We start from the raw sequence: 13,817 nt of genomic DNA, 5'->3' as shown, positions 1-13,817 counted from the left end.
ATCATATGATGCCGGTACAGCATCTGTTACCAAACTAGCACGGCACACATCACAGGACAGCTTTCTCAAAATCCTGTCTAAGGGCTACCTGACCTCCCATTGCTTCCTGAGGTGGATTTCTTTGGGAAACCTTCAAAGTTTGAGAAATGTTAACAGCTAAAAACAATCTACATAGTTAGTGACTAAATACGTTTAGCCAAAACGTTGTTTGGAGGCTCACTTGAGCACATAAATGCATAACTTTGCTAGCTGAGCCTGGCGTAGCTAAAGTTAAGATTATAAAAAGGGATTTTCTAATGGCCAAATATAACCAAAAAAAAATTGTTCAGACTTACCTATGAAATGTAATCCCCCAGGATCTGGTTTGGAGCATACAGCAGTTTGTACAATCCCAAGCAGCACATGCGTGAGGCATCTTTATCCATTACTTCACACCACAGCAGTGTCACTCGCAATATGTCGGCGACGCTGACGTACGATGCTGCTGGTCATGCGGCGTCTAGTAATTCTATGTCTATGACTAACGTTGACAGATCAAAAACCAAAACACACGCTTGCATCTCCTCTGCACATGCGCACATTCGACTCCTTGAAGACTTCATTTCCCATGTATCTCTAGGACACCCTGGACATGATCAGGACAGGATTGTGTCTCAGCAAGGAGAAGGATTGGAGTATGTTGCCCCCAATATTCTCTTTTCTTTCTGCAGCCACTGTGGCCCTCCAGGAGCTAAGCCTGAGATATGTGACCCCTGCTTTAATGTGACATCACCATACATCTGTTACAACAGAAGTTGGAAGTCCAGCCCTGTGTCCTCATCTGCTCTTTATTTGTAAAGACTGAGCTGCTGTTTTCTTTCCAGGAACATGATGGTGAAATGCAGCCCGTGGGTTCATAGGAGGAACACGGTGGGGCTGGGTGCCCACCCTGAAATAGAGAAGGAGGAGGAGGTATCTCACCCTGTTAAACTTGTGCTTCTCACCCTTGAACAGTGGACTAATATTTGGAGGAGGACTTGGTGGAAGAATTGGTGGGCCTGGCAAATGCAGATGAGCCGGTAAGTACAGGTGGACGGGAGGTGAGCTTAGACCGAGATGGACAGTCAGGGTATGGAATATGTTGGGGAAAATCAGAAGAGTAAAATGAGTAGTTTGTGTCGAAAAAGGGAGACAACAAGGCTGTCCATCTGCTCAACTTCCGATCGTTCCCAGAGAATAAGGTGTGAAACCAAACTGTGAGGGACATTCTGGTGTCTTAAGAGGAGATGTGGACATGTGACATGGACATTCCCTGGACGGTAGTCCTTCCATATCAGTCTGGCATGAATGAGTATGGAGAGCTGGAGGACACATCTGGTCTTCTCTGCTGTGTTCTTCAATCATTGTTTCTTTGCAGTTTTTTATTCTTTCACTAATTTCTGTGTTTCAGCTGAAGAGACGTCATCTGGCCAAACCATTGACAATAAAGCAGCATCCAAAAAATGAACAAATAATGTGAAATAAAAATAAGTGAACCTCCTCAGTTGTATCTGTTTTATTATGCCTTCTGTTCATAATCACGACCGATTTCCAGCACTTTGGCCCATGGATATCTCGATGGTGGTGTGAACATTGGACCAAATGAACATTAAATTGGCTGCTCTCTTGTCACCTTCACATACTTTACACCGTTAAGAGTTTTGGGTGGGCATGGATGGATAAGCCAGTGAGTACAGGTGGACGTGAGGTGTGTCTGGAAAGAGGTGGACGCCAGATATGGAGGAGGAAGTCAAAGGTGGAAAAAATGAGATGTTAATATAGATAAAGAGAGACAACAAAGCTGCTCAAGTTCTGATCACTGAGCAGGCCTTGGAGAAGCAGGGACATTCTGGTGTCTTAAAACTAAAAGCAAAACCAAGTAAAATTGCAAAGTGCTAAAGAGGTGATGAGTGAAAAGCACAAGACAAGTGTGGAAAATAAATATGTGGCACACACTGCACTAATTCCTGACCCCAAACAAAGGGTCTCTTCAGGTGGGCTCTGTCAATTACCGCTGAAATCTCCTCCTGCTCGGTTGACTCCAAACCTCAACATATAGTCACCCTCATGATGTAAGTGAAGTCATCACTACAAGGTTTCCAGAAGATCATTTGACCTTGATCAAAGAAAAATCCAGGAGAGATAACGAAACTTCATAATCTGGAAATGAAAGGGTGACAAACCAACTTCTAAGGCTCTGGGACTCCGGTGCCCCTCAGAAAAACCCATTATCTACAGAAACAAAACATTGGGAACTCACTTGGGAAAAGCTGGCCTGCCAAAATGACCCCACGGCACCCATTCAAGAAATCACAAAGGACTCCAGAACATTCACAAGAAACTGCAGGCATATGAAGCCTCAGTGGTGAGTGTTCAGGACTTCATGATGACTAACAAAATGAGATTCATGGGAGAGAATCACAGAGTAAAACTCTGCTATCCATGAGGAGCATCCGTACAAAGCACCATCTGGATGATCCTCAACCTTTTGGAGAAAAGTTCTAACAACACTGTATGTGGTGACCGACAGTAAGCTCATCAGAGCTACGATAAAATATGGGGTGCTGGGCTGGGGATGCTTTGGTAGACTTGTCATTAATGAAGGAACTGTGGATTGTGCACTTTACCAGAATACTCTTCAGGAGAAGGTTCAATTATCTGTCTGTGACCTGAAGCCGAAGTGTCACTGGGACTTGAACAGCTCAGTGATTTTGCAGTGACTTAGTCAAAGTGCTGACTTGACCCCAACAGAGACGCCGAAAACGAGCAGCTGACCCTCACAAGGCTACCAATCACAATTAAAGAAGTTCTTCAGACAAGATGTGAACGTCTGACATCAAATAACCAGAAGTGTTTACTTGCAATCATTTTTGTAATCAAGTATTGAAACTCAATGTCTTCTTCACAGCGGGTGTTGGATATCTTTGTGGCTGGACTGATTCAAGTAACTACAGGCCAACAAACCTGACGTGTATCACAAGTAAATTAATGGAAGGAATTATTATGGACAACTTTGAGCATCAAGTGGCAAGAACAGGCATGTCAGTCAGCATTCAGTATGGGTTCAGACGAGGAAGGTCATGTTTCACTTATATGCAGGAATTCAATCAGGAAGCAACACACGCACACAATAAGAGTGGTGCCTATGACGTTAATTTAGTTAGTTGATGTTTCAGAAGGCTTTTGATGAGGTACCACATTAGTGGTCAGTGATCAAACTAAATGAAATGGGAATTTAGGGCACAGTCTGTTGAAGGGGAACTCATTCAGAATGAGGGGAAGTTACAAGTGGTGTCCAGCAGGGGTCAGTGCTGAAGCTGCTGTTCTTTTCAATATACATATTGGATCTCTATAGGGTGGTCCAGATCTAATTGTGTAATTTTCATTACGCTATAACTTATTAAGTTTATTACATAGAAAATCACCGGAAAAGTCCGGGACCATCAAGAAGTGTGTGAACTGATGACATGAAGAATCATCTTTGCACCGAACTAGAATCATCCCTGCATAAATCAAAGTCATCCAGATGATCTGGATCTGCATAATTAGATCTTGACCACCCTGTATACGAATATAATCAGTGAGCTGCTTAGGACTGCAGATGATACCAAAGTAGACAGTAGGGCAGACAAGGTAGAATCCACTAAACGGTTACAGAGAGACATGGACAGCACACAGCCTTGGAAAGATGAAATTTAATTAAAATAAATAAAAAGTATTACATCTAGGAAGTAAAAATGTTAGATTTGAATAGACATTGGAAGGTCTGAAACTTGAAAGTACCCCTGATAAGAAGATCATGGGAGTCACAGAGGATTAATCAGAACATCCAGACAGTGTAACAGGTACAGAATTGATCCAGAAAGCCAACTGGATGTTAAATTACATAGCACCCCCTAGTGTGGAGTACAAGCCAAGGGTGGTTATGCTAAAGTGAAATAATGCACTGGTGAAGTATAACCTGGAGTACTGGATACAGATTTGGTCTCCATATTACAAAAAAGACAAAGCAGTGCTACAGAGAGTCCAGAATACAGCAACGAGGCTAATTCAGGTCTGAGAGACTGAAGGAGTTGGACCACTTCAGTGTAAGCTAATGGTGACTAAGAAGTGACATGACTGAAAGTGTTTAAAATTATGAAACAAATCAAAACAGTGGACATCAGCTTCTATAATAAAGTACACTCTGCAAACCAGAACACGGTTGGAAACTTGTTAACAGCACAAATATTTGAAAGTTTTTCTTCACGCAAAGAACATTAGAATACTTTTGACAAGAACAGGCCAACAAAGCTCAACAATCCTATTCAACTCATTCTTCCAAAATAACATCAAGTCAAGAGTCCAGCTGTCTACCACAATACTTGGTGAGTTATTCCACTTGTCTATGGTTCTCTGTGTGAATAAACACTCCCTAACCTAAGAAAGCATGGAATAAATGAAGTGGTGAGCAAGAAGCTGGGACTTTAAGGACCTTCAGACCTCGACTTGGTGAATCTCGGTTAATAGGTTGGAAAAGCTTGTTGGGATGAATCTCCTGTTCTTGTCACAAATGCTATGAGGTTGTAGAGCAGCCAAAGTGTTTAACAGGAGGTCCTTTCCTCCAGGGCTCTACAGTCAGAAAGAAAAAATAGAAAACAATTAAGCACAATGAAATCATAACAAAACATAGTCTTCTCACGCTACCACTATCTGACTCTGGGTTTTCTTTTCATCCAAGTGAATTCTCTTAAAAAACCTGAGAGATGTACACTCGCTCAAACTCCTTCCACATTTTGTGTACTTGGTAAGGTTATTCAGCTGTGTGAGTTTTCTGGTGACATTTTAGGTACAAGCCTTGCTTGAAACTCTTTCCACATTCATTACACCGATAAGGTGTTTTGCATGTGTGAAGATTTAAGGTCCGTGCTCCGTTTGAAACTCTTCCCACACTCCAGACAACTTGAAGGATCTTCTCTGGAGTGAATCCTCTGGTTATGACTGAGGTGTATGTGCTGTGGAAAGCCTTTCTACAAACATTGCACTGGAAGGGTTTTTCTCCTGTGTGAATTCTTGGGTGTAATCCAAGGCCTATGTCCACTGTAAAACTATTACGACATTCTTTACACTGGTACGGTTTTTCTCCTGTATAAACACTATGGTGGGTACCCAAGGCATAAAACTTGCTTGAAACTCTTTCCACATTCATTAGACTGATAAGGTGTTTTGCATGTGTGAAGAATGTTTGGTGCCATACAAGCTCTGAATTCCACTTGACACCTTATCCTCACTCTATGTACCACTATGGTTTTTCTCTTCTGTGAATTCTCTTGTGAAACATGAGGTCCTCACGATCTCTGAAAGTCTTTCCACACTGGCTTGCCACACTGGTACTGCTTCTCTCTCGTGTGTATCCTCAGATGACTCTTAAGGTTGGAAACCTGTCTGAACTTCTTTCCACAATGGATACAATGATAGGGTTTTTCTCCAGTGTGAATGTTTTGGTGACGTCTAAGGGTTGAACTCCTTGAGAAACTCTTACCACACTGGGTGCACAAGTGACGTTTTTCTCCTGTGTGAGTTTTCTGGTGACATCTGAGTCTTGAACTCTCTTTAAAACTCTTTGCATATTCGTCACATTGATAAGGCGTTTCGCCGGTCTGAATTCTCTGGTGGCGTTTGAGACTTGAGCCTTGCTGGAAACTCTTCCCGCATTCTTTACACTGGTACAGCTTTTCTCCATTATGAACACTATGGTGTGAAACTTGAACAAAACTCTTTCCACATTCGTTACACTGAAATGGTTTTTCCCCCGTGTGCAATGCTTGGGGTCGTGCGAGCGCTGAATTCCATTTGAAACCTTTTCCATACTTAGTGCACTGATGAGATTTCTCTCTTCTGTGAGTTCTCTCGTGAAACTCGAGGTCCACGCGCTTTCTGAAAGTCTTTCCACACGTGCTACACTGGTACTGCTTCTCTCCCGTGTGAATCCTCAGATGAGTGCTAAGGCTAGCCTTCTGGCTGAACTTCTTTCCACACTGTTTACATTGATAGGGCTTTCTTCCAGTGTGAACGTCTTGGTGACGTCTAAGGGTTGAACTCCTTGCGAAACTCCGGCCACACTGGGTGCACAAATGAGTTTTTTCTCCCGTGTGAGTTTTCTGGTGACTTCTAAGTTCTGAGTTTCGTTTAAAACACTTCGCACATTCGGTACATTGATATGGAGTCTCGCCAGTGTGAATTCTCTGGTGACATCTAAGCGAGTAACTATATTTGAATCTCTTCCCACATTCAGCACATTGGTAAGGCATGTCGCCAGTGTGAATTCTCTGGTGACATCTAAGTGTGGACGTATGTGTGAATCTCTTTCCACATTCAGGACATTGGTAAGGCCTTCTCCTTTTGTCATCACTGTGGTGTATATCACGGTAGTGTAAGTTGTGTAATTTGGTTGACTTATCACTACACTCATGAAGGTCACCTACAGCCTGTGGCTCACTCTCCATACTTTCCATCCTGAAGACATTCATTTTTAATTTCTTGTGTGCATTCTCACCCTCAAATTCACAAACCTGCCTTTCCAAGAATGGACTTTTCTGCACAGATCTGCTCAGACTGTTCTCCACCACGTTACAGATGGTGACTGTATTGTTGCCTATACACTCATATGATGGCACTTCTTTCTTAAGAAGGGAAGAAAGTTCCACTTCCGTGGGCTCCTCTTTGAAAATCACTGGCGCCTCTGCATTACAGCTGATGGACCCCTCGTCCCTTTGATTACCTGATATAGCAACGCACCACTCTTGAGCGTCTTCTTGTTTAACAGAACCATAAAAACACACCAGGGGACCAACTCCTGTCTTCACAAAGCCAGTGTCTGGACCTGCATAAAGAAAAAAATTACAAATTTATATGGAAATTAAATAATTTCATTTTGAAATGGTTTTATGAATCTGAAGTGCACACACTGATTTGAAAATGTATACAGTTGAGGCCAAATGTTTCCATCCACCTCGGCTAAAGCCTTTCAAACTCCCCGTTTCACGACTCCATATGTAATGTTGCCACACAATCTCTGTGTTACATCAATTAGGGTGTCTACTTTTATTTCACTTCCATCATGTCACAATATAGCTTATGGATGGATTGATTTCAGCCTTTACTTACTGCATCAGATTTTAGGTGGGTTTCCATGCACTTTGTTAGTATTTGGTAACTTTTCCTGTGAATTGCTTAACTTGTCTCAAACACATAGGGTTGCCTTCCAGAAATAATTAGCAATACACCATGATGGACGGCCAGCGTTTCAGTCTGGCTGGGATGTCCCTCAACAGAGAAAAGGAGGAAAAGCAGCCTTTTCAGGGCACTGCATCCCCCGGGACACTAGATGGCAGCTCCCCTGGACGGAAATGGTTCCCCAGATTCCCTCAGGGCATCATGGGACATAGAGTCCATTTCTTCAGCCCTGTTGGATGCCGTGGGTGCCGCCAGGGGGAGCTCATCAAGAACCTGGGGACTATTATTGTTACACCAACCTGGATGTACTTCGGAGTCACGAGGATGGAAGCCCGTAGTACTTCCACGATATTTAAGGAAGGAGGATGTGGCGTTTGACCCGGAGAAAGAATACTTCCAGGTCATGGACTATAAAAGGACTTTAGGAAACCCAGCAAGCTGAGCCGGACTTGGGAGGGAGTGTGACGGAGCTGCTGGGAGTGCAGGATTGTGATTATTGATTATTGTTATTGTTGATTGGAGAATTGTGGCGACTGTGGTGCTTTGTGCTTTTTACAAGTGTGCCTTGGACGTCTGTCTGGTGGGTTTCACAGGGCAACAGCGACCCCTAGTGTCCACACCACGTTAGGAACATTTTACCCATTCCTCTCAACAGACCTGGCGTATGTCAGTGAGGTTTTTTCTGTGAGATTCAGGTCAGGGCTTTGCGATGGCCACTCCAATAGTTTCACCACATTCACTTAAAGCCATTTTGCTACAACTGTGTAAATATGCTTAGTGTCATCGGCCTGCTGGGTTTAACTTTTCTGCGTGTGTCTTGAGGTGCTGTTTCAGAATTTCTAAATATTTCTCCTTCCTCATGACGCCATTCATTTTCTGAAATGCCCCAGTCCCTCCTTCACCTCCGCAACATAATGCTGTCTCCTCCATACTTTACAGTGTTCTTTGACTAAAAAGCCTCACCCTTATTTCTCCATACATAGCAGTTGTTATTATGGTCAAACAGTTCCATTTTGGGCTTCATCTGACCACAGAACACTCCTCCAAAATGCTGGTTCTTTGTCCTGGTGAGCCTCTTCAAACTTCAGGCTGGCTTTTTTCTACCTGAGATACCCTGATGAACTTTACACATGGCATGTATGGTGATGTGATGACATGTGTGGAGTTGGGAAACATGTCAGTCCTGGACTTGGGGCTTCTTCTTTTGTGTAACAGCTGTTCAGGCCATGGCAATGAAGGACAATCTTAATGGCGGATGTAGATACTATGGTAACTGATGCTTCCAGCTCTTTTGCCAGTTTCTTTTTTTTGTCTTGGAGTTCAGTTGACCCTTTCACAACAAAGTACATTCATCCCAGGGAGTTCACTTGCACCTCCTTCTTGAACAATGCTGTCTCTGTGTGGCCCCAAGATATTTGTATTTGCCTACAATTGTTTGTTCAGACTCTTGTGGTACCATCACTTGTCTAGAAGTTTCTCTTAAAGAACAATCAAACTTGTGTAAGTTGTTTGGATTTTCCCAAGGGCAACAAGGCACTGGCACTAAAGGTAGGCCCCCAAACACAAATACAGGTGCACTTCCAATTAACTCAATTTTTGATGGGTCAATCAGAGGCTACTAAAACTCTTTCCACCAATTTCTGGAATCTCCCAGGTTGTTTAAACAGACATTCAACTTGGTGTACCCCAACGGCGCACCCTCAGAAAATCTGATGTAGTAAATAGAGACTGAAATCAATCTGTCTGCAAGTTACAGTGGATCTTCGACTTACGAACTCAATTCGTTCACGAGGGCTGGTTGTAACTAAAGAGACTATTTTTCCCATAAGAAATAATGGAAATACCCATAATGCGTTCCGAACCTCCCACAGCAACACTTACTTAACCTTTTCATAATAAAAAAGGGTTGTATAATGTGCATATTTTACCAAAAACACCAATAATTTTTCTAATGTACTAACCAAAAAGTTATAAAAAGTGCCTAGCCTACCAGTAACAACAATTTCATACTGTACTCACCATTTAAGTGGACATCGTTGGTTTGCAGGAAGGGAGGAGGAGGAGAATGAAATGGAAGGTGGTTAAATCTTTTCTTTGTAAAATTGTCGAGATGGTGGATTTCGACATGCTGTACATATTAGCGAGATCGGTCACACGAACGCCACTCTCATATCTCCACACAATTTCCTTCTTCGTTTCGATTGTGATCACTTTCTTTACCTTTGTTACCTTCTCTTCCTTCCTTAGCTTCTTTTCTAGCTTTCTTGGGGGCATTTTGATAGCAATTATTGAAATAAATTATATAAATTACTGCACTGACCAAATTAACGTCCACAAATCTGGGCTCCAACTGATGCTTACGGAAGCTCTCGGCTGTTTGTTTACAATCGCACAAGCGGATACATGTGACTGCATTCGGGTCTCAACTCAAGACGTTGGTCGTAATTCAAAACAAAAATTTTGGTTGTAAACCAAGTTGTTCGCATGTTAAGCCGGTCGTATATCGAGGGTCGACTGTATTATGGTGACATTAACACTTAAAAATACCAGAGTTACCCTGATAGACTTTACACAGGGCATGTAGTTATGATATATAGCGGGTTGTATAATGGATGGATGGATCTATGGTGACGAGACGACACGTGTGGAGTTGGGAAACGTGGAGTGCGAAATTCTTTAGCTGAGGTGGGTGGAGGCTTTTGGCCTCAAATGTATGCCTGCTTAGAGAAACAAGAAGATAGCCTGGGATTTTGATCAAAATCACTTCAAGTTGATTCATTATGGTTAACACTCTAGAAGTGGCAGAAAGAAGAAAATTTTTATTAGTTGTATTCACTTAATATTATTTTTGTATTTTATTATTTACTGTTTATATGTTTACATTTTACCTCGTGAATTTGTGTTTAACTTCTTGTCCAAACGGCTATGTGAGTACACATACACGACAATAAATTTAACTAAACTTGTAAATCACTTTGACCTAAAGGTTGTGTATGAAAATATGTTAAATAAATACACGTTGTTCTTCTTCTTATTTCTCTCCTCACACAGCTCCTCACTTAGGCCTAACCTCCTTTTCAATGGCTTCTTCTATCAGTGGTATGCTGATGACACTCAGCTGTACCCGTCACTCCATCCAGAGGAGCACACAGCATCAGTTGGAATCTCTGGATGTCTCACTGAAATTGCAAAACAATGCATGAAGAAACAGCACCTCCAGCTCAGCTTGGCTTGTTATCGCTAACACCCACCAACACCGGTGCAACACTGGAGTGGTCATCGATGAGCAGCTGTACTTCAGGCACCATGTTGCAATAATCTCTCAGCCTTGCAGATTCACTGTATACAATATCTGCAAGATCAGACCATACGCGGAAGAATTTGCAGCATTTATTTATGTATTTATTTATTCATTTATTCTATGATTTATCACTAGCTTTGTATCATTATTGTTATTAATATACAAGGGTAAATTAAAACTTTAAGGCAGTTTGGAAATGACAGGGGCCTCGTGCATAACGCCGTGAGTAGAATTCACACTAAAACATGGCGTACGGACAAAAGCAGAAATGTGCGTATGCACAAAAAAATGCAAATGCATAAATCTGTGAGTGCGGCAACTTCCACAATCTTCCGCTACATAAATCCTGGTCAGCGTGAAAAGTAACGCACGTGCACACGCCTCCCAGAATTACCCCTCTTTGAATATGAAAATCAATATAAATAGCCCTTAAGTTCAGCGCTCTATGAAAAGGAGATGGCAAAAGCATGGGGGAAAATAGAAGAATTTCAGCAAATACTAAATGGAGGCAAAGAAAAATGTACTATTTGTTGGTTTAAACAGTGGTATAAACAACAAAAGAAAGTTGATCGAGTAAAAGAGTGGCGGAGAAACTTGAAAGTCCAAGTTCACAAAGTTACACAGTGCCCAAAATTAAAAAGAAGTTGTCAGATATCAAAGTTACTGTGAAAAGGCGAATTGTAGCCCACCATCTGAGTGGCATATGGAAGCTTTTTAGGGTACAGAGAAAAAAAACATAAGTACACAGTGGGGAAAAAAGCTTGAAATATCAACTTTAATCTTGAAATTTCCACTTTAATTATGTAGTTTATTTTGTCATTAAAGTAGAATGTCATAAACTTCATCTTACAATTGTTTAATATACTAGTCTCTCAAATCCCATCATAAAGTAGCACATTAAATCCTTTGTTTTGTATTTGATATTCTATGTGCTCTATGTGTGTGCTTCTTGAACCGGCTTTCTCTTCCTCCGATAGGACATAGAATCCATTACATTCATGATATTACAGCTCTCTAAATAAATTAAATTACTTAGATGTACTGTATATCATCATTTTCATGATGACAGGAGTTAAAGCACGTTATTAAACATGGGAACACGGTGGCACAGTGATAGTGACAAGCTGTCTAGAGATTGTTCCTGCCTCCCACAAGATGCTTGCTACACCGTGCTCGACCTTCGATGAAATCATTTATTGCACAGTACTGTCTCTCTCAAATGTACTAACCCCCAATTCCTGTCCTTCCTTTTCTTTCTCCAATAACCAATCGCCACACAATCAGCTCTGTAATAGATGTAAAGCTGTAAGCTGAGAACGCAGATTCTTCTAAACTTTTAAGAAACATCGAAATATCTTCGTAGTACGTGTTTATCCTTCCAGTGTTGCCCCAGCACCAACAAGAATACAGCGCGAGGCAGGAACAATCCGTGAATGGGGCGCCAGCTCGTCAGTGCTGCGGCACCATGTCCTCACATGTTTAATTACTAACAATACAGATTATTTAAATGAAGTTAACTTTTTCTCTGTATAATGTAATAAACATTTTGCTGCATTTCATCTTAAAAATGATATTGTCATCATATGTAAATATAGGCTCTTTATAAAGTGGCTCAGGTTGTGCAATATTGTAACTATAAGTGTACAGTGAGGTGATTTTACTTCTAAGTACAGATAGTTCTACAAGGAGCACTTGATGGACTGATTGAGTGCGTTTGGAGTTCTTGTGATGAAACTTGATTCTGAATCGCGAAGTCCATACAGGAAAGGCTCTGAAGCCTTTGTAGTATGAGAGCAGTTCAATAGACAGCATGGCTGAGGCAGTGTGTATACCAATAATTTGTGTATACCAATAATTCTTTGTCTGATCAGCCGCTATAGTGCTGTGATTCCACACTCAGATACAGTGTGAAAAATACTCCTAGTGGTGCATTGAGAGCTATGATATTTGGAATAGTTTGGCCATTCTGTGGACCACTATATTGTTACAGGCTAATTACAGTCAAATGCCTTAACCCAATAAACAATATGTGGTTAATTTCAATGTATTTGATAAAGCCACGTCAGGGATGTAGATCTAAAAAATAAGGCGAAACCACACCGGAGAACTTACGTACGCCAAGCATTTAGCTAGCGTGAAAATGTGCGTGGCTTAACACCAAGTTTAGTTTTGATACATGGCGATGTGAGCGTGGAAACGGGAGTACTCAAAACATTTTTGTGCGTACACACCGTTAATACATGAGATCCCAGGTAATTTCAACTGATAAAAGCTGACCCAATATGACATATAATTACAGAAAATATTCCATGCCGCACTGCTTCTTTCTGATAAAATAAATTAGCCTTTCTCCATCCTACCCATTGTGATCTGGCTCGTTAAATAATTTGAAAAAAAAAAAAATAGAAATCCACAGCGTACAAGTGTGGTGTGCGTTTATAATAAACATACTGTATATCCAGGTATTGTTTTAACAAGCAAAGCAAAAATGAAATAAAATGATTTTTTACAGAAGAAGAAAACAAGTATATACGCACACTTATCTCGGCTTGTCCTGGTCATTCCGGTCATTTCAGTCTTAAATGTCCCCGAATCCCGTAGACTCGTGTAGCGGCACTCATTACCCTTCGGTCCCAGTCTGCTCCAGTGGACTTTGCTCTTGTCGCCTGCCATTTCTCTTCCTCCAGCAGTCCTGGCGTCTCGTCTCGTTATTTAACCGCGGAGTATCTCCTTCTCGCCTTCACCACCATTTCCTTCCCTCCGTTATTTCCAGTAACTCTGCCTTTCTGCTGTCGGGCACACAACTGTAAGATGCGGAGGCTCTTCGAAGAGGGAGGTTCAGGTCAAACAACTGCATTATCTGTGGGAGAGCGGAAAGATAACAATAGCATATGAATTGTCCAAGTTGTGACGTAACGCTGAACTCTCGCATCAGTCAGTGATACAGATTAAAAAAAGAAAAGCCGGATCAGCCAGAACTGGGGCTGTTGTGGGTGATATGTATGTGAAGCGACTTGCTACGCGTTGAATGTGATCAGCTTGCTGTGTATTTTCAAGACAATAATTCAATTTTATGTTTAATTTCTTCTTGTGTAGACTCAGTAACAAACTAAGAGCGATCTTGCTTTTCTCCAGAAAATTGGCAAGGGTTAGGAAGGTGAGACGTCACAAGGTGTAACACCGAAAACGCAGCCCGCGAACGTAACGTTAACTTTCACATTAATCCAGTCTCCACCTTCTAATTTCGGATTTCGCGGTAGATGTCGTCATTGTGTTTCCGCCT

General features: G+C 41.6%; 1 protein-coding gene across 1 annotated transcript; it reads right to left on the bottom strand.

Annotated features, from left to right (window-relative positions):
• Positions 1-5,345: 5,345 nt before the first annotated feature.
• Positions 5,346-13,207, bottom strand: LOC120536349 (zinc finger protein 883-like). The gene is made up of 2 exons (XM_039764675.1): positions 13,072-13,207; positions 5,346-6,880 (listed from the first exon to the last, which is right to left on the bottom strand). Exons 1-2 carry the CDS (start codon positions 13,205-13,207, stop codon positions 5,346-5,348), a joined length of 1,671 nt encoding a protein of 556 aa, XP_039620609.1.
• Positions 13,208-13,817: the final 610 nt, after the last annotated feature.

The sequence above is a fragment of the Polypterus senegalus genome, chromosome 10 (genome assembly GCF_016835505.1).
Source record: "Polypterus senegalus isolate Bchr_013 chromosome 10, ASM1683550v1, whole genome shotgun sequence".
NCBI classification, from domain to species: Eukaryota; Metazoa; Chordata; class Cladistia; order Polypteriformes; family Polypteridae; genus Polypterus; species Polypterus senegalus.
The sequence above is the reverse complement of the archived record's forward strand: the minus strand, read 5'-3'. Positions and strand labels throughout refer to the sequence as shown.